This window comes from Gigantopelta aegis, chromosome 3 (genome assembly GCF_016097555.1).
Source record: "Gigantopelta aegis isolate Gae_Host chromosome 3, Gae_host_genome, whole genome shotgun sequence".
NCBI lineage: Eukaryota > Metazoa > Mollusca > Gastropoda > Neomphalida > Peltospiridae > Gigantopelta > Gigantopelta aegis.
In genome coordinates this window covers 87,793,422-87,814,050 of record NC_054701.1, presented here as the reverse complement: position 1 = coordinate 87,814,050, position 20,629 = coordinate 87,793,422, and the positions used below count along the sequence as shown (strand labels likewise).

The 20,629-nt window shown below is 37.8% G+C and overlaps 1 protein-coding gene across 1 annotated transcript; it reads left to right on the top strand.

Moving 5' to 3' along the window:
• Positions 1-6,896: 6,896 nt before the first annotated feature.
• LOC121369263 (calcium-independent phospholipase A2-gamma-like) lies at positions 6,897-16,912 on the top strand. The gene is made up of 8 exons (XM_041494226.1): positions 6,897-7,006; positions 9,624-10,520; positions 11,496-11,647; positions 12,256-12,522; positions 13,197-13,254; positions 13,889-14,080; positions 14,655-14,850; positions 15,796-16,912. Exons 2-8 carry the CDS (start codon positions 9,630-9,632, stop codon positions 16,044-16,046), a joined length of 2,007 nt encoding a protein of 668 aa, XP_041350160.1. The 5' UTR covers positions 6,897-7,006; positions 9,624-9,629; the 3' UTR covers positions 16,047-16,912.
• Positions 16,913-20,629: the final 3,717 nt, after the last annotated feature.

Sequence of the window (20,629 nt, the reverse complement as noted above, 5' to 3'; positions counted from 1 at the left end):
GTGAGTCATCAAGGTCCGGTCACGGAAAGTAGGTCATGGCCCCATACAGGCCTGCTTACTACTCACACACACACACACATCTCTGCTATCTGGACGGTCTGTCCAAGAAAAAAGGTTAGTGGTTAGTGAGAGAGAAGTCGATATAGTAGCCATACCCATTAAGTCGTTAAACTCGCTATGGGTGACGGGAGACGAACCCAGTATCTTCCAGCTTTAATGTCCGATATAATGTTTATCGTACGTACGCAATTATGAAGGTAAAAGAAAGTTACAAAGCATTAAACAAACACCGGGTGTTTATTTTAAATCGGTAGAACATATATATTTTAATATCTTTAATTTTAGTCGACAAATGGGATCTGTTAGTCATAAACATACGCTACACTGTCAGCAAACGTTCGATGTTCAGTATACATTTGTTCATATTGTCTTCTTGGATACTGCAACTTGAGGCCACGCCAGATATTATTTTTGGCAACCTTGGTTGAGTTATCTCCCTAGGTGTATTGGTTGAAGTAACGCCCTTGCGGGGCCTGTTTTCACTCTTCCTTGCTCCGTTGTATTTGTCAAGTAAAGTTGTGTTTACTTCTAAGTTTGTGTTTCCGATCAGTAACTATTAGGGTGGCAACTTTTCTCTTAACTGGCGTTGGTGGCAGCAGTATCGAAACAAGCGTTCTGAAGCACAAGCAGACTTTCTCGTAAGCTGTCCTGTATAGTTTTGACTACGTCACGTAGCTGATCGGTTCGACTTTCGCTTGCCTGTAACCACATTCTTTCATCGTAGTTCTACAACACACCAAACACCGCATGGCACAGGACACACCGCGCTCCAAAACAAGGTCTCTAACAAAAGTAGAAACAGTAAATTCATTCGAAACTGGCGTCAAAATATAGTGTATCACGTTTGTCACTCTCGATCCCAACTTCAGCCGTTTCCCTGGCTGAATGGATATACGTGGGATAAGAAGTCCCGTGCAGAACCCACAAGAGGTTTCGCTGCCGATGGTGAACATATCCCACAAGACAACGTCTTTTACAGCTCAACAAAAAGCAACTACTTAGGCCTTGATGTTGGGACAAATTGCAAAGTTATGCCCCATCATATCTCGCAACACCATAATCAAAAACCATCCACATCTCTGCCCTTGCATTGGCAGTCAATACGCCTACATTTGGCTTCCAATCCACCGGGGGGTCATTTTCTGGATTTGATGAAAAATTCAACATAAGCCAGAGGAAGACCGGAAGATCTCTTTGCAGCGCCTAACTGCATTTTGTAGAAGACAATCTACTCACACAGACAGTGGCATCAGTCACCATGGTGACCAGATTGCTGAAGATGAGGAAATGTCTTCCATCTCTTGAGAACGTCATTGTTCTTCAGTGGCTGCGACTTATCAATAAGACCTACCTAGACTATCAAACAAAGGTATTGCACAGAACCTTAGATCAAGAACTTTAGCATCAATTAAGCCCAGAAATATCACAAGTTTAGCCGTCATAATCGATGAATTACGCACATCTGAAGATGCAAGGTCATGCGCTCTTCAGCATGGCGGTCGCAACAAATACCCAGACACCAACAGGCTAAGCATTTTACCTCTCGGATGCCATCCAAAGTATGCCCCATATGCAAAGCAGCAGAACCGTTCTATGATCATTTCCTAGCCGTTTGCAAACCCCTGACCGTTGAAAGGTGATAGCAAATTCCTTCTAAAAGCTCGACAAATAAATCAACATAGCTGACAACTAGGACTCTGCAGACACTGATGACGACGAAACAAAATGAATCGCCATCTGAATCTCACCAGTCTTCTAGTGCTTCTACACTGAGAGTACAGATCAGACAGTCACCCTACATAAATGTGTTTTACAAACTAACAATATTCGAGTAACCTCTTGACACCGGCGCACATGGAAACATGGTCAGGTTATCAACTGCACAAGCATTGGGATTTCACATCAAGAAAACATCACAATCAGCTCAATCAAGCAGATGGCTCATCTACCTTGCATGTGATTTGGAGAAACTACTGCCACTTTCTCTCGGGGAGATAAGGAATTCCATTTTGAAGGCTTGATCGTGGAACAACTAGACGTAGACATCCTTGCTGGGACACCATTTATGGAAAGTAACGACATCGGCATTCAACCTGCAAGGCGTCAGATAAGTCTTAAAGATGGTACACTTGTTCACTATGGCTCTATATCCGAAAAACAAAGGATCAACACACCATTCGCCGAGCTTGTGTACTCCGAGCACTACCCACTACTACCACAGTGTGGCCCGGTGACCTATGTTGAATATACCAGTGCCTGATGACTATGCACTTCAAGATGATTTATATGCTGTAGAAACCACGAACCGATAACATTCATGCTACACAAGCCAAAACATGGCCTCCACACAGTCTGCTCCAAAGTGTTTCGGGGAGAATTCGATACCACACACAACCGACAGTCCACCACTCCTGAGGAAAAATGAACATTTTTGCCAGATTCGACCAGTATTCATCCCAGAAGTTGACAATGTCAGTGACAAACCACATCTCCCCAGAACAAATATCAAATCACAGTCATATGGCAAGTTCTCAGACCAAATTCAAATAGACCCGTATTCTCTCTCCAGAAATCAGAAAGGAATTCAGTGCTCTAGTTCAGGAATAGGATGACGTATTTGACCCTTCCCCCCCCATAGAATGCGCTATAATGGTGCCAGTGGTCCCTTCCAGCAGTAGTTAACATGGGTCCAGTACAACATCCTCAGAGGAAGGAAGAGTACCCCAGTACTCCAGAAAGCAACTCGGAGAACTTCAACAGATGTTCGACGACCTCGAGGACAAGGGAGTTTTCAAACGTCCTGAAAATGCAGGTATCAAGGTTGAGTACGTTAACCCTTCCTTCCTTGTCAGAAAGCCATCAGGCGGCCATCGCCTGGTCACATCATTCGGTGATGTTGGTCGTTACACCAAACCTCAGCCGTCCCTGTTACCCGATGTAGATTCAACATTGAGACAAATCGGTCAATGGAAATATATTATTACCACTGATCTGTCCAGCGCTTTCTATCAAATACCACTTGACAAGAATTCCATGAAGTATTGTGGTGTCGCTACTCCGTTTCGCGGTATCCGTGTATACACCCGATCGGCAATGGGTATGCCAGGTTCAGAAACTGCACTAGAGGACTTATGTGTAGAGTTCTGGGAGATTTATTGCACGGCAGGGGTTGTCACTAAACTCGCTGATGACTTGTATTGTGGCGGAAATACCCCTGAAGAATTAATCAACACACTGGCGTCGGTTGTTGACAGCCCTTCGACACAACAACTTAAGACTGTCAGCACACAAAACAATAATCACTCCACAATCAACCACAATCTTAGGATGGAATTGGCAACAAGGCTGTATTCAGGCTAGTCCTCACCCCGCATCACTACTTTTAGCGTCGTGTTTCGCCTCCCAACACAGTCTATGGTTTGCGCTCATTCTTGGAGCATACAAAATTCCGCCCGCGTTATACCCGGCTGTTCGAAGATCCTTGCCCCTTTTGATGATATTGTCGCAGGTCGTCAGTCAAAAGATGAAATAGTTGGAGCAATGACCTTCATGATGCCTTTTCTCATGCTCAGACAATGCTCTCGTCAAACAAAGCAATCGTTCTCCAAACCCAAAAGACCAACTTTGGATTGTTACAGATGGAGCTGTTAAGGATCCAGGCATAGGAGCAACCTTGTATGTAACTCGCCACAATCAACCTCGCGTTGCAGGATTCTTCAGCGCAAAACTCAGACCACGTCAAGTCACATGGTTACCATGTGAAATGAGCGCTGTCGATTGCCGCTGCCACAAAACACTTCAGTCCTTATATCCTCCAGTCCAGTCTGAAACCTATCATCCTCACTGACAACAAACCTTGCGTCCTTGCTTTTGAGAAGTTATGCCGTGGCAAATTTTCAGCAAGTCCTCGGGTTTCAACTTTTTCTATCTACAGTCAGCCAGATTTCAAGCCTCCGTCCTCATCTAGCTGGTAATGCAAATATCCCATCAGACTTTGCTAGCCGAAATGCTCCAGAGTGTCACAATGAATCGTGTCAAATATGTACTTTCATCCAAGAAACTGAAAATTCTGTGGTCGACACATTCTCATAGATGACATACTATCAGGTAAGACTCGGATACCCTTCACCACAAGATCAACTTGGCACTCACTACAAGAAGAGTGCAAGGATTTACGGCGTACCCATTCTCACCTGATTCAAGGTACTCGCCCTTCGAAGAAGCTCACCAACATCAAAGATGTTAAACGTTACATCAATACGGTAACCATTGCCAAAGATGGTCTCCCTCGTCGTAAAGCGAACTGATCCACTATTCCCCACACGAGAATGTATTGTTGTTCCCCGACAAGTTCTAGAAGGTCTCCTCAATGCTTTTACATATTCAGTTGAATCAACCCATCAGCATTTCAACTAAAGAAGGTAGTTCAAAGATACTTCTTTGCACTTGACATGGATCGTTCCATGACTCTGTATCCAACAACTGCCATCAGTGTGCTGCTCTGCGCAAGACTCCATCTACCATTGTCGAACAAAGTTCAAGTAATCCACCTGAGACTGTAGGCAGTCTCTTTGCTGCGGATATACTTAAACGAGAACGCCAAGTCATCATAGTTGTGAGGGAATGTGTTACAGCCTTTACAGTCGCCTGTCTGATTGATAATGAACGTAGTGATGTCATCCGACAGGCATTGATTCGTTTGTGCATAGAATTACGCCCTCTTGACGGACCCCCAGCAGTCATCCGCACAGATCCTGCTCCAGGCTTTCTCGCGCTGGCAAATGACAGTTTCCTACACAAACACAGAATCACTCTTGAAATCGGTAGGGTCAAGAACATAAACAAAAACCCAGTTGCTGAAAGAGCAATACAAGAATTGGAAAATGAACTCCGTCATCAAGATCCTACTCGTGGTCCTGTTACTCCTACCGAGTTAGCCATAGCAGTCGCTAGTCTCAATTCCCGCATTCGAAACCGTGGCGTATCATCTCGTGAAATGTGGACTCAGAGAGACCATTCACAAGCAGCCAATTACCCCTTTCTGACCAACAACTTATTACGACCAACACTCCGCCAGATTATCAAACCACCCACACAGTGAATTATCCAAAACTCCTAAAGGAATCCAATCAACCATGCCTTCAGTACACATTGGAGATTTAGTGTATCTGTATTGTGACAGAAATAAGACATGTGCACGTAATCGATATCTTGTTGTGAACATTGACGGGCCATGGTGCGACATCCGCAAATTTGTTGGATCACAACTTAGAAATAACTGTTATCGTGTTAAACATTCTGAGTGTTACCTAGTACCAAACAAGACATGTCAAATTCCACAGTGTACTTCCGGTGACACAGATGAAACAATGATGATGAAACACCCCCAGATCCTGACGTTGACACAAGTTATGATCTTCCTCCAATTCCAACTGAGATCGCCTCGCCTCTACCAGACATATCTTCACAATCACTGGACAACATCATGGACACAACAACGGAGGACTCGCTACTCCCCTCCAGACCACGACGACGAATAAATCTACCAGGTCGATTTAAGGATTTTGTGTTGAACTAACATTCACCATGTTTTTGTTCTAACCACGACATAGAAATATACTGTGTCAGTGTCATGAATCTGCATTTAACTATCGTTTACCATGTTTTATTCCAGACCCCAATGACAAGAACATCTACCGCGTCGATTTTGACGATTTTGTGTTTTGTTTTAATAGTAACCATACATTTATTATACTTACAGACAGTAAGTTCTAACCTTAACATTAACAGTACAAAAACAAAAAGAAGAAAAAAAGTGGTTACGCCAGATATTATGTTGGCAACCTTGGTTGGAGTTATCTCCCTAGGTGTATTGGGTGAAAGTAATCGCCCTTGTTTTTCACTCTTCCTTCTCCGTTTGTATTTGTCAAGTAAAGTTGTGTTTACTTTCTAAGTTTGTGTTTCCGATCAGTAACTATTAGGGTGGCAACTTTTCTCTTAACTGGCGCCACTTTATGAATAAAAGTATTGTTTTGTCTCGTCTCGGTGCCATAGGCACATACGAGATACCTCACGTACCTCTAGCCATCCCGTTTATATGTTATCAGACAACATATAAACAGGGGAGGGCTGGAGGACACTCGAGCCAACACAAGACGGAAAATCGGATGAAGTGGGATGGGGGTGGGACACTAGGGAATTAAGGGGTTTTTTTTTGGGGGGGGGGGGGGGGGGTTCAGGGAAAAGATTACATGTTTCTCGAAATATTTATAAGACATCCCTACCTTTATAACGTTAGGGGTTTTTTTAAAAATAAATAAATAATATAATAAATAGGGCCTAATATAATTAAATGTTATCATATATGTGATGCCAGAGTCGCTCGTGACGTGTCGTCATACAATAGTTATGGTCATTTGGATTTGTATTCAGAAACTATCAATGGGTAGGGTATTGTTTTTTTGCTTAATATTGACGTGATCCAATTGAACTTCAGGAAATATTGGCACGAATACCCAGACACGTGTCATTGTTGACAAATAAGTCTATTATTAATCTTGTTCTCCGCTGGCCTGTTTAGGTTAACAGACTTTTGTCCAATGAATTCAATTGTAACAAAAAAGAAGTCAGGCCACTATCGCAAGAGGTGCTATTAACTAAAACGTCACTAAGATTAACAGAACTGATTGTTGTGTTAATGCTTCTGTTTTGTATTTTTGTATTGCGTACTATAATTTTCTGTTATAAATATATCTATTGGTGTGTCGATTATCTTATACTATTTCCTTCTAGTTTACACTGTTGGTATTAATTAATACCTGTTTACAGGAAGGTTGTACATAAACATTATTTTGACGTAAACATAACACACTGAACAAGATCTACCTCTACTTTACATTCACGTCACATAAATATATAACCAGGATTCGGTGTTGGTGTTATACTGGTATGTATTAAAGTAGTAAATTAGCAAATGTTATTTGTCAGAATGATTTGTTCTTAAAAATCTAAATGCTCATCTGTTTTTGTTTTAATCGGTCGTCACCGTCGTTGTCGGTCCAATGACGCTGTTAACCAGATTACGTCAGTCATAGCCTAAGGCTAAGGGTAAGGGCATACTTTGGATGATTAAACTTAACTTAAGGTGGAAATGTACTTCACTAATTTGTTCAATCGAAACAAAACGTGTGACAAACCCACTTTGAAATGTTTACACCCAACGGGTCAGAAGGGGAGGTAATTCTACATTCAATTCATTTATTTCCGTATATGAATTATACAGTAGCCTATTACAAACATGAATAATAATATCAACTAGTGTTTCTGCCAGAAAGAAATTTTTGGGTATGGCACTATGGAACTGAATGCAACCACAGTCAAAACAGGGGTTATGCGTGGGCCTCCACCAGAAAGAAAATGGGTTGTTTAGTGTTGGGGTTAAAAAAAGCATACAATAATGATAAGAAATAAAGAATAATTAATTTTGTCAAAAAGTCGACTTAAAAAAAAAAATCTGCCAAACATTTGGGTATGGGGCCATACCCGTTTTACTCTCTGGCAGAAACCCTGTCAACATCAAGAAAAGAAAAGAAAGAAAAACAATACATGTTATAATGGTTACAATATCCTAGAACAATTATAATTTATATACAAAGGTCGACGACAGTCACTTTTCGCACCCTTGTTTTGGCTTCGTACACAGTAAATAAAACATATCCAATGGTAATTTTTTGATATGATTTATTTGACAAAAGGTACTTTTTTTTTTTTCTTTTATCTTTTGAAACTTAAAATTAATATTTTGTCCAGAATTATAAAAAATAACAAAATACCAACCTGTAAACAACGTTGTCTGCTTGTTATAGAAATTTGACGGGTCAAGATTAGTAGACCAGTTTTTATTTTAATGTGGCGAAGCATTGTAATAATATAGCTAATTTTGAATTTGAATGACATCAGTATTCCAATGACGTCACTTTGAATCACCTTACAATAACCATACACTGGGTACATGACGTTTCCGTTTTAAGAATGCTGGAAAAATTCCAATGCAAACTTAACTGAATAAATAGTTTGTTTTATTTATCACCACCCTTTTTCATGTTATGGAATTTACTACAAGTTATTTATTGCTCAGCCGATTGTTTTCTAAAGTGGATACAAAAATAGTATATTTGTGTTATTTCCAAAACACTTTTTCTTTTTTTCTTTGGTCAAACAAAACTGCAATTATTTACAAAAAAACATTTTTGTAGGAGGATGGGACTATTAGCCAAGGGTGTATACTACCAAATATATGTGGTTAAAACTCCTACCTGCAGTGTATCAATCGACGTAAATGCCACAGATATAAATATTACCACCCCTCACCTTTAAAGTGAATCAGAAAAAATTGGGGGTCAAACTGCTCATTTCTGAGATAATGTGTAGCGTCTATGACTACCCTAGTTCCGCACAAAATTCGAGTACTTTTTTTACAGGTACCCCATACATGTTTAAAGCACAAGGCTACTTGACACAGTGGTAGTAGATGAAATAAAATTGCATACATTTTTTGCCAAGATGAAACTTTTTGTTTTTTTTACAACCAACACACTCATATTTATCACCAATCACAGAACTTGTGGTGTTCACTTCTCTATCCAAAGTTCAGTGCACCTCAAACTTTGACCCAACCGGAAGTTATTTGATTTAGTACCACCATAAAGCACATTAATTTATTAATCATTGCTAATTGAATGTCAAACTTTAGGTAAGTTTGACATAGAGGCTTAAGAGAGGAAACATGCGTTCATTTTCCCATTAGTAGGAAGTGATATTTTATATGCACCATTCAACAAACAGTATAGCACATACCACAGCTTTTGTGGTGCACTGGCAGAAAAGAGAGATAGCGCATTGACGGGGATGAATCGTAGACTGACTGCGCATCAATAATTCTGCAGTATAATAAATGTAACATTTTAAAAACCTCATAAAGCAGCCAAGCAAACCATATAAAGGATAGTGCATAAATATTGATGTTCACAATCGAAAACATTTCTGAAGTGGGTCAAAGCCATCTTTGGAGAGCCTTTCAGGCAAAACAAATTCACATTCTAGGGGCTTATAGTCATTGCTTGATAATATTATTTTTGTGAAAGCAGTCTTGTCATACTTGTTTTACATGTTTTTTCTGACATCTATTTGTCAGGAAAAATTGTTGAATCACATAGTTTGGCCAGTTTGACTTGTGCTCATTGCTCTGATTGTGTTTAGTCAGAATATAGTTTGAATTGTTAAAAAACATCAATATTTGTGTTATATTATATTGGAACTTTGCCCGTTACAGATTGTAATATCAAAGGTCATGGTATATGCTGTTCTTTCTGAGGAAGTGCATATATAAAAGATCCCTTGCTCCTAATGGAAAAATTTAACAGGTTTACTCTTAGACTTTGTTTAAAAAATTGCAAAATATTTGACATTCAACAGCTGATAATTAATAAATCAGTGTACTATAGTTGTTAAAAAAAAAAAAAAAAAATTGTTGGTTACATATCAGTCAGTTTCGTTTCTTTCAGAATTCTATGAGTATCAGTATGGCCAGTTTTCGTAATCCTGCCTCCGCGTGTACCCGACTGCTCATCCACCAAGCTGACAGTGGAACAGTCGGCCGGTTGCGAACCGCTTCCCCGGTGCGATGGAGACGAGAGCAGAATGACTGCGGTTACCGTGAAGTGGGCACTGTTCACCAGGTTTATCAGACTCACACCATTTCAGGGTCCTCGCAGGAGGGAGATAAGAAGCAGAAAGAAAAGAAACTGTCTTACAGTGAGATTTTAAAAGAACAGTTGAAAAGCGTGGAAAAAATGAAGGATGGTATTGCCAGTAGTCTTTCAAATATGCCTGTTGCTACCACAATCACACCTTCCCGAGTGATCGATAGCTTTTACAAAAATATATCTTTGATGGCCCGAGTGCGAAACAAAATAGTGGCTGATATAAGTGCAATTACTGAGGCAGTAAGCAGTCAGGCATCAGAATTGAAGAAGCTTGAAAGAAATTTTAAACGTAAAGTTAAATCGACAAAGCAGGTCAACAACGGCGATGCTGTTGATAAACAATCATTCCATCAGTTCATGCAAGATACCAATAACAGCATTGCATCATTTTATGACACCTCGATTGCCGTGGACACAAACATGCAAGCCAAAAATGTGAAACTGCCTATGACGTCTGATGAAGCAGCCCAACAGATGGTCAAGTCGCCCACTAGTAAAGTTTCAAAGAGCGACGAAGCTAGAAAGAAATTTCTCATGAAGGAAAACTTTGTTTCAAAAAGCGGCGTTGAATTGCGCACTAGGGCTTTGGTTCATGGCATAAAGTTGGCTTCGTCCACAGCATCTAAGTGCACACGTACCGAAGATCTGTGTAAACATCTACTGAAGTACCCAGAATCAAGAAATACTGCCATGAAGGTAAGACACAGCGGGTTGATCAGGGCATTGGATCTCACTGATTTGGGTGGTTGCGCCAAGGGTGTTTTTGTTCTATTTTGCTGCTGAAGAGTTGTGGCTATTCAGAAATTAACACTCAACATTTCACTGGTTGTGAGATAAAATACATATGTATTTTGAAGTAGGCATACATGTTTGTACTATACTTAATTTGGGGGTGGTTATTATGGGCATAAGCATTTTACGCACAACATTTAGAGGGTAGTGGTGTAAGAGTGCACACACACAAACACCTGTTTTGATAGACATTGTATACTGTACCCCATTTGATGTGTTTAGCCAAACTGTAAATTCTTCAACAGGGCTCGAACTTAACAGTGGCACCGATGGCAATTGCCGTCGTTGAAATATAAATTGCCATAGGTAGAGAGCATCACCGATGGCACTTTGTGCTGTCGATAAAGCTCCTCGACAATGGCGAAATGTATGCACCTGGTGTACATTATCTGCCAATATTTAACATTTGCACATTTAAAAGATGTGTACATATAACAAGATAGCGTTTCAGTCAGGTTTATTTGCTGCAAATGCCACTTTTAAAAAAAGTGCCAAAGGCAGGCTCAAAATTGCCGTCGGTGGACTGTTTCACCCATGACAATTCTTTTAAAAATTGCTGTGGGAGACAAATTCTTAAGTTCGAGCCCTGCTTCAAGCACACAGCATCATCCTTAGCGTACTAAACCAAACCAGTTTAATACATTTTTGACTGTCTTTTCAAAGTAAAAAGGTGAGATATAGGTATTACTTTTACGATGGTGGTGCCAGCGTCAACTTTTGCTTTAAAATTTAATGTTAAAGTTTAGCATTTACATCAGTTTATAGGTCAGTGAAACTTAGTTTATAGTTGCACCCATGGGTGTTCATCACAGTGCAATTAAATATTTTTAATTAAATACTTTTGCATTTAGCTTATCATCTAGTCATTATTACTTTCAGGAAAAGGTTTTAGGGAGTCTGTTGAGATTTAAGAAATCATCTGACAAGTCTCTTCAATCCGTGGCGAGAGAGGCGCTGGCACTTGTCGGTTACGTGGCCCCGGTCAGAGGTCAAGGCATTCGATTGCTGGCTATTGATGGAGGCGGGACAAAGTAAGTTTCCACGTTTACAACTTGTAGCAGTTGTTAGTTACGTGGCCCCGGTCAGAGGTCAAGGCATTTGACTGCTGGCTATTGATGGATGTGGGACAAAGTAAGTTTCTGTGTGTATATATGCACTTATGGTGATCTTAGCACTAAGAGTGGTATTTTAAAATAATGTAAAATCTAAGAATTAAGTCCAACATATGAGTCATGGGAATACACAGAGCTAAGACCAGGAAAGATGACATAGCTTACTGAAATGACATCATTTAGCAACTAATACACAACTGGTGGTGCCTATAAAATTGTGTACTACTAGACACCCAAACCTTCACCTGGTGGGTAATATAGAATAATCAACAAAGCCATCTTGACAGACATATTGGTTGTATATTGCAGGCCTCAGGTGGGGTAAATAATTTCAATTTGGTTTGACATAGAAAAACATGGAAATAACCCCAAAAATACTATTTTTGTTTGCAATTTAGAAACAGTCGGTTCACAAATGAATAACTTGCAGTAAATTCCATAGTACGAATAAAGGTGTTCCCTGTGGGAAGGACTATAGTATATGCCATCTGCAACTGTGGAATCTGATGTTTGTTTTTTTGTTGTAGAGGTCTCGTGGCCATTGAATGTATGAAGAGACTAGAACAGTTGTGTGGTAAAGACTTGAATCAGATGTTTGACTACGTGTGTGGGGTCAGCACAGGTGCCCTGATCGCGGCTTTGACCTTCCTATACCGTGTGCCGCTTGATGAGTGTGAAGACCTCTACAAGGAATTCAGTCGCACAATGTTCACCAGAAATAAGCTGCTCGGCACAGGAAAACTGATGTGGAACCATGCGTTTTATGATGAAGAAATATGGGAAAACATTCTCAAGTGAGTTGGTATATGGTATACTTTTGTTAAGGCCAAATGGAAAGAAAAGGTGGGTATATTTGATACTGAAATAAGGGGCATATTTAAATTCAAACCAGAATGCATATCCTAGTTCATAAGTGATGGCATTTTGATTTTGGCTCCAAATGCAGTTTTACGTCATAGCAAGAAAAGCCCGGCAAAAATCAACTTCATACCGCGGGAAATTAATTGACGCGCACGCTGACCAGAGACCAGAAATTTATTTTGTTTGGCCTTATGATGAAGAGTTGTGGGAGAAATGTTCTTAAGTAAGATGGAATACTGTGTAGTTGTATTGGTTTGTTTATTATGAACAGGTGTGAACAAGCGTTCTTAAGTGAGTTGGTATGCTATATATAGAGAATACTACATGAGTGGCCATTAGACACCATTTATCTAATGAGTTGTTTTAACACATATCTACTTAATATAGAAAAAGCAATTGCACAGGAAATGTTATAGTCAAAGATGATTTATTGCAATTTTATATAACAATAAACATTATTATTTACTCATTTGTGTTTAAATTAAAAACTGATAATAAATTTACCTGGTATCTCATATTAGTAATTATATATATATGTGAGAAATCTTTGTAAATTATTTGTGTTACTTTTAATTAGACGTGAATGTTTGTACTTGTTGTGTTACAGACATGAAATTGGCCACAAGAGAATGATCGAGTTCTCCAGAGCAGCAGGAACAGCTAAGGTGATTATAAATCTTCATCCTCATTAATTAATAGCTAATGTGTGTTAAAAATTAAACATTCATCTTACTATTATCCATATCAGTTTTCCTTGCAGATGTCTACCGTTTGAATTGCATATATGTACATTTTGAACACGAAAATTTAATTTTTGGTAATACTCTGTGTGTTTTTCTTGCAGTACCTTTTGAATAACATAATTTTGAACACGAAAATGTAATTTTTGGTAATATTTTGTGTTTTCCCTGTAGATGACTTTTGAATAAAATGTACATTTTAAACACAAAAATTTAATTTTTGGTAATATTCTGTGTGTTTTCCCTGCAGATGTCTACCTTTTGAATAACATAATTTTGAACACAAAAATTTAATTTTTGGTAATATTCTGTGTGTTTTCCCTGCAGATGTCTACCTTTTGAATAACGTACATTTTGAACACAAAAATTTAATTTTGATATATCTGTGTGTTTCCCTGCAGATGTCTACCTTTTGAATAACGTACATTTTGAACACAAAAATTTAATTTTGATATATCTGTGTGTTTCCCTGCAGATGTCTACCTTTTGAATAACATGTCAATTCGGAACACCAAAATGTAATTTTAAATTATATTCACTGTGTGTGTTGTCCCTGCAGATGTCGGCCCTCTCTTGCCTCATGAACACGTCAACGGTGAAGATGTACTTCTTCCGCAACTACAACCTGCCGCCAGACGTTCACTCCGAGTACCTAGGCAGCTGTAACCACGCCATGTGGGAGGTGATACGAGCATCAACGGCAGCGCCAGGTTATTTCGAGTCTTACGTCATGGGGGATCTTGTTCATCAGGTAACAGCTAGCAGCATCAGGTTGAATTACTAAGGATGGGATAAGCTAGGGAATAGTCAGGTTTGGATGAAATGTGATCTACTGTTTTATTAAAGGATCAGTTGTAAGCATTATTTTAACACATTTGAATGAAAACATGGAAAAGAAAAACGAAATTAAGACTAACAAATGGGGTAAGTTGTACTGTTTTATTGGAAACATTTTACTGTACAAAGAACAAAAGAATTGGGCACAAGTTTGTTAACTTACTAGGCCCTTTTCTATATACATAACAATATACATGGCATCTATATTACATAACTAATTGAAACCTCATTTAAACAATTGAAGATAAACAGAAGATATGGAAAAAAAGAAAGAAAAAAGAAATAGTGATGCAAGAGGTCACACAAATAATACTTCACATACAGTTAAACTCTTGTTATCACGCTTAGAAATAATATACATGGTATGTGTCATAGGTCCATTCATTTGTATGCAGAAAATAGATTTAATGAATATCACCGTAGTGATTTGTTCACAAATATGCCACCCCAGGTTGAACGTAAAGTGTAATATATTTGTCTATGTATAGGATGGAGGCTTGATGGCCAACAATGGAACAGCTCTAGCCATACACGAGAGCAAACTATTGTGGCCCAATGTGCCCTTCCAGTGTGTTATCTCCCTTGGGACAGGGCAGCACCAACCGTCACAGGAGTACTCCTCCACGAAGTTAGCACTCAAGGATAAAGTCATGAAGATCGTCGATAGCGCCACAGACACTGAAGGTGAGTGTACGACAGTACAGTTAAGGCGGCGCAGCACTATACGAGTTCCTCACACGAGAATAGCAAGGATGACAAGACAACATTATGGTTTCATCGGTTGCTAAACAATCGGCGTCTCTTGTACATGGCACTTGTATCATGTAGTGTTACCTTTATACTTCTTAACACTGATACATCTGTATGTGCGTGTGTGAATGCAGGGCTTCTAGATTATGGTAGCCCCACTCCCATGGCTAGTGATATTCAATGTTGGGCTAGTAAATAACTACTACTGCCTTGCCTGACGTCTAGTGAATTGTTTTGGGGTCAAATGTTGCAGTTAAGTCTGTTTTGTAAATATGAATGTCCTGACCCCCATCACAGCCCTCTAGTGTTTTTAAACTAAACTAGGGCTAGTGAATTTTTAATCGTGGCTGGTAAATTTTTAAAATCATTTATCCCATGGCTAGTTGATTTAAAAAAGATTCTAGAAGACCCAGTAAATATTTGTTTGTATATAAAAATTGTCATAAAATTTGCAACAGTAAAATCACTGTATATATGTCCGCAAATCGGAAAACACAGCAGTTATTCCCTAATTACATGTGTGACCTGTTTCTATATACAGCATAATAAACATAAAGGATTTCTTTTATAGATGAACAATTTTCAGTTTTAACTCCACTGTGACATTCATCTGCAGAGCTTTTATGATGATAATGCATTTGTTAACTTTTTCCTTTCGCATCTATCAACTACTAGTTTTGACGTTCACTCGTCCGTTCATTCATTCACTCATTCATTCATTCATTCACCAACCCACTTATTTGCCAAAATCCATATATTCATCCATCCATTCATATCTAAGAAACTGTTCCTTATTTTTTTCTCTTTCTGTAAGTTGTTTCTTATTAAATATGTATCATATATTAAGTAATTAATAATTACTTCTTTTTTCTCTTTCAGCTGTCCACATGACACTTCAAGATCTTCTGCCACAGTCGACTTATTTCCGCTTGAACCCGTACCTGTCGGAGAACATAATGCTAGACGAGATCCGCGAGGAGAAGTTTGACCTGATGCAGCAGGACACCCAGATGTACATGCGTAAAAACGAGATTAAGATCAACAAAGCCGTCAACCAGCTGACGAGGGAGAGGCGGGTCGACCAGAAACTCGGGGACTACATCAAATTGGTGAAAGACTCGTATTTCTGAGAACTGTGTAGTCAGGTAGCCAAGGCTAAACAAAAGAAATGGTCTCTGGTCAGCGTGCACGTCGATTTTGACTTGTACATTATTTTTAAAAACTTTTTCTCCACAGTATGATGTCGATTTTTGTAGAAGTAACCTGTGTTGTACAGAATCCCCTGTGCTACTATTTAGAAAAATATTTAGGCTACCACGGCAAAGGAGGGGGCACCATGGCTACTGAGGATGGACCAAGGTAGATGTAAAACAAATCCTAAATATACCCACCTTTTCTGTGCAATCCATGCTTTTTGTCTGACCAGAGACCAATTTTTAATTTTTTTGGCCAAAGTGGTTATTCTATGTAATAATGTTTTATCTAATGCAAGCATATTTAAATATGACTTAATGCTGCATTTGAGCGTGCTCGTAGCTAGGCAGTTGTTTTCAGGTGTTGGACATTCAATGCAGGCATATTCAAATATGACTGAATGCTGCATTTGCTTGTGCTTGTAGCAAGACAGTTGTTTTCCAGTATTGCACATTCAATGCAAATGTATTTAAATAGGGCTTAATGCTGCATTTGAGTGTCGTTGTAGGTAAGCAAACATATTTAAATATGGCTCAATGCTGTGTTCAAGTCTGCTCATAGCTAGGCAGTTGTTTTCAGGTATTGCACATTCAATGCAAGCAAATTTGAATATACGTTCTGTGTCCTAGTGTGCTCATGGTTGAGCAAGCTTATTTAACTCTCTCCATTGCCACCCAGCACTGTCCTTGATAGATAAGCAGTGGCTCACTCCTTATACTTACGACAGGATTCGTCATTTCACTTTCATAATTGTTTTCTCAGAGGCAGATCTATGGGGGCCTGGCCCCCCCCCCCCCCCCCCCCCCCTAAATTTTGCGACAGTTATAATTTTATTATATATTAATTTAAAAAAAAATACGATCCCCCTCCAAACCTCCCCCAAAGTTCCCGTGGCATTCCGCCTCATGTTATTGGGGCCCCCCTTAATGAATTTTCTAGATCCGCCACTGCTTCTTATTATTTGTTGTTGAGATGCTTAACCCCTAACCCCAAAAATAATTGTTACAAAAATGGTGGAACAATATTTTTAATCCTTTTTTGCACAATTATAATAGAACTATTATATCACTAATAATTTACAAACATTAGAGTTGTTGAAATAATAAAATTTTATTTGAGCTGTAGTCATGAAATCTTTTTCTTTTTAAACATTTCTTTTATGTCAGGTTCATTTGTTTTAATATTGCTTATAATAAAACAAATGATTACCAACTACTGAATTTGTCAGTGACATCCATAGCAAAACTGGAATCCACTTCCTCAATAAAAGTTAACCCAACTTGAAAATACCCACATCTAAGCACACTTGAACACAGCATAAAATGCCATAAATGCACAAATTACTGCCATACAATATACTGAGTATTATTATTAATGATACAGTTCATATTTAACAATTAGATCATAATTACTTTACAAGGATCATTATTATTGACTATGGTAGCATGAAGGGGTGGTACTGGACCCCTACCTCTCTGTGCAAACACTTTGCAGGTGGAGGTGAAATTTATTACAGAAATGTTTAATATATATTTTTTAATATACTTGTGTACGTACAGAATCTTTGTGCTATCATTGTATTGCTAAAGCCAAAAGACTTTGCTGTGTCATGATGTGGTGATGGCAATATGTCAATTACAGTGTTTACAGTTGAAGTAAGATTGTTCATACATGTTCATAGTTATATGTGTAAATATGAATTAACATTGTACATAAATTGGTTTAATAAGTAACAAAAGAAAGAGACGAATATTTGTTTAATGACACCTCAGCACATATTTAACCTTTGACTAAACTATTTGGTGTTGAACATTTAGTTATTTTAACACCTATTCTAAGTAGAAAGGAAACCTGCTGCTGCCGCATATCCTACTCTTTCTGAATAACAATTCATGCCATTTCCTGTAACTAGGACAACATATATCATGGTATTTACTATTCTAGTTGTAGATGTTTCCAATTTTCTATAAAAGCTTTCATACTTTATTCTAAAATGCAGAAAAGAGGTCTCCATAATTATATTAGTTAATTTGAAACCTATTCAAACAAAAACTACACTTGTAAATGTTAAAGTTAATTAACAATAATGAATATTCTGACGTTAACAGCATGCCATGGAGATTAACATTTACAGTGACACCCAATAGCTGACAGTTTAGCCTGTATATTAATGAGTGTGCTGTAATAGTTTTTAACCAAAACAATCTTCTAACTGCCATAGACTGTGTCTGTCACACTGCCATCCCGCGTGATGAAAGCTGTTGCTAAATTAAACTTTATGAGTCTTAATATTGTGTGTGTTGTCTAGCTGTAGTCCTCTGATATTTCACTCAAACTAAGCAATGCAAATACCGGTGACCGTAACCTCGTTTCCTGTGTGTGGATATTATGAATGTTACGATTTATTGTGTTCTGTATGTTAATGTGTATTGTTGTTTGATATAGAGGGTTTTTATTATGCAAGTGTATTCTAAAAGTTACATGTGTGTTATTGTTACCACATTATTAGTAGAGCTGGGTTAGTGTGTAATGTGTGCAATGTTACGTCTTGTCTTGTGTGGTGTAGATTACTACATGAGCAGTGTGTGTGTGTTTTATTGTTATATATTATATATTATAGATATATATTACTATATGAACAATGCTTGTATTGTGTTAAATAGATATTACTACATGAGCAATGTGTGTGTTATATAACGTGTATTGTACTAGATATGTATTACTACATGAGCAAGTAATGCATGGATTATATAACCTATATTGTACTAGATTAATATATGACTAATGTATGTATTATGTAACCTGTACATGAGCACAATATGTATTACGTAACATGTATTGTATGTTAGCCTAATGCAGTCATTTAAGGTGGGGGTTTTCTCCTTTTGATGTCTGATTTGGTTAACCTTACACTTTCTTTTTCCAAATTGCTGAGTCCGGTATAATATATATGCACTTTTTTTCGTCATTTGATATATTTGTATTTTTAAATACAACATTAAATAGAAAAACAAATACCGGTATGGAATTTTTAAAACTTGTATACATGTATTTAAATATGTATTATAACTGAATATTAAAGATATTATAAATAAATGAATGAATGAATGAATGAACGAATGAATGATGATATAATGAAGGAATGAACGAACGAACGAACAATGAATGAACGAATGAATAAATGAATGTTTAATGACACCCTAGCACAAAAATACCAATCAGCTATTTTGAGTGTCAAACAAAAGTAAATATATTAAAGATGTAAATGGTGCTATTTATAAAAGAGTAGTTCAATCAATGCATACTGATAATAAATATGAAGTTGAATTTGTGACAAAATTTAAAAAAGATAAAAAAAATATACCGTAATGATAATTTAAAAAAAAAGTAATTAAAATATTGAATTAATAAATGTTTAGTGACACCCTTGAAATTAAATTCTAAATGTGTTTTCCCCTTCAGCCACCACCATCTTCAATAATATTCTGTTGTTGTTTCATTATATTGTTTTATATTTGTACAACATTCACATTAGTCTGTGAAACACTCTACTGGTACCGTTAAGCATTTTCAAAGTTTTGTTACTAGCATCTTTGAATTTAAAAAAATTGTTTTGGTGGTTACGACTGTAACTGTGGGCCCTAATTCACAAAGTTCTCATAAGCAACATCACATCATGCAAAGTTGCAAGGATCATTTAGTGAATTAGGCCCCTGTTCATTATTAGTGCCCTGCTGGTCAGAGTAGAGGGGACTTCAGGTTTTCTTTCTGTCTGTCAGTCCGTCCGTCTATATGTCTATCTGTCCGAATCACATTCAGTTTGCAAGACTTTTTTTTCGCAGTGCCTCAAGCTAAAATGTGTTACATAGCTTTGAGTTTCGTGGGGATTTATCCATTTCTGACAGTTATAACCAGATGAAGTTTGACTGTCATAGGAATTTTATTCAAGGGCTGTAACTGTCAGAAATGGAATTTATTAATTTTTGACAGTTATGGCCTTTGAACTTATGAGAAAATTTATGGGAACTCGTAGAGGAATATGTACTGCATACAACATCACAAGCATTTTTAGATGGAGATCTAGATGATCATTGAGCAATGTGGTGGTGTTACTGTGATCACTATACAATAAATCAAGAGTACAATAGTTAATATATGCCAACAAATGAATATTCAGTGATCATCGATTCGGTATTGTCAGAAATATCACTTACTTGGTAAACTGTATGATTTTAAATTTTATTTTATTAATGTTAGTGGGTGGGTTTTTTAAAAAATAATGTTTACAAAGCAGTCTATGGAAATTTGTATGTGTTATTTACCTCTTCATGACATAGTGCATTTGATTTGGAATTGTTTACATTGTGTAAGGTTATTGATTAGTCATCAGCAAGATTTACACTTTAGTATTCTGTGATCAGTTACATGTATTATTATAGTTCATATACTTAGTGTAAATGCATACAGTCAATATGCTTTTGTTATTTTACGAATGGATGGTGGTGCTTAATACAAATTA

Coding starts and splice junctions, on each gene's coding strand:
- LOC121369263 (XM_041494226.1), top strand. CDS start 9,630: ATGAGTATCAGTATGGCCAGTTTTCGTAATCCTGCCTCCGCGTGTACC. Junction 10,521..11,495: donor CAAGAAATACTGCCATGAAG/GTAAGACACAGC, acceptor TATTACTTTCAG/GAAAAGGTTTTAGGGAGTCT. Junction 11,648..12,255: donor ATTGATGGAGGCGGGACAAA/GTAAGTTTCCAC, acceptor TTTTTGTTGTAG/AGGTCTCGTGGCCATTGAAT.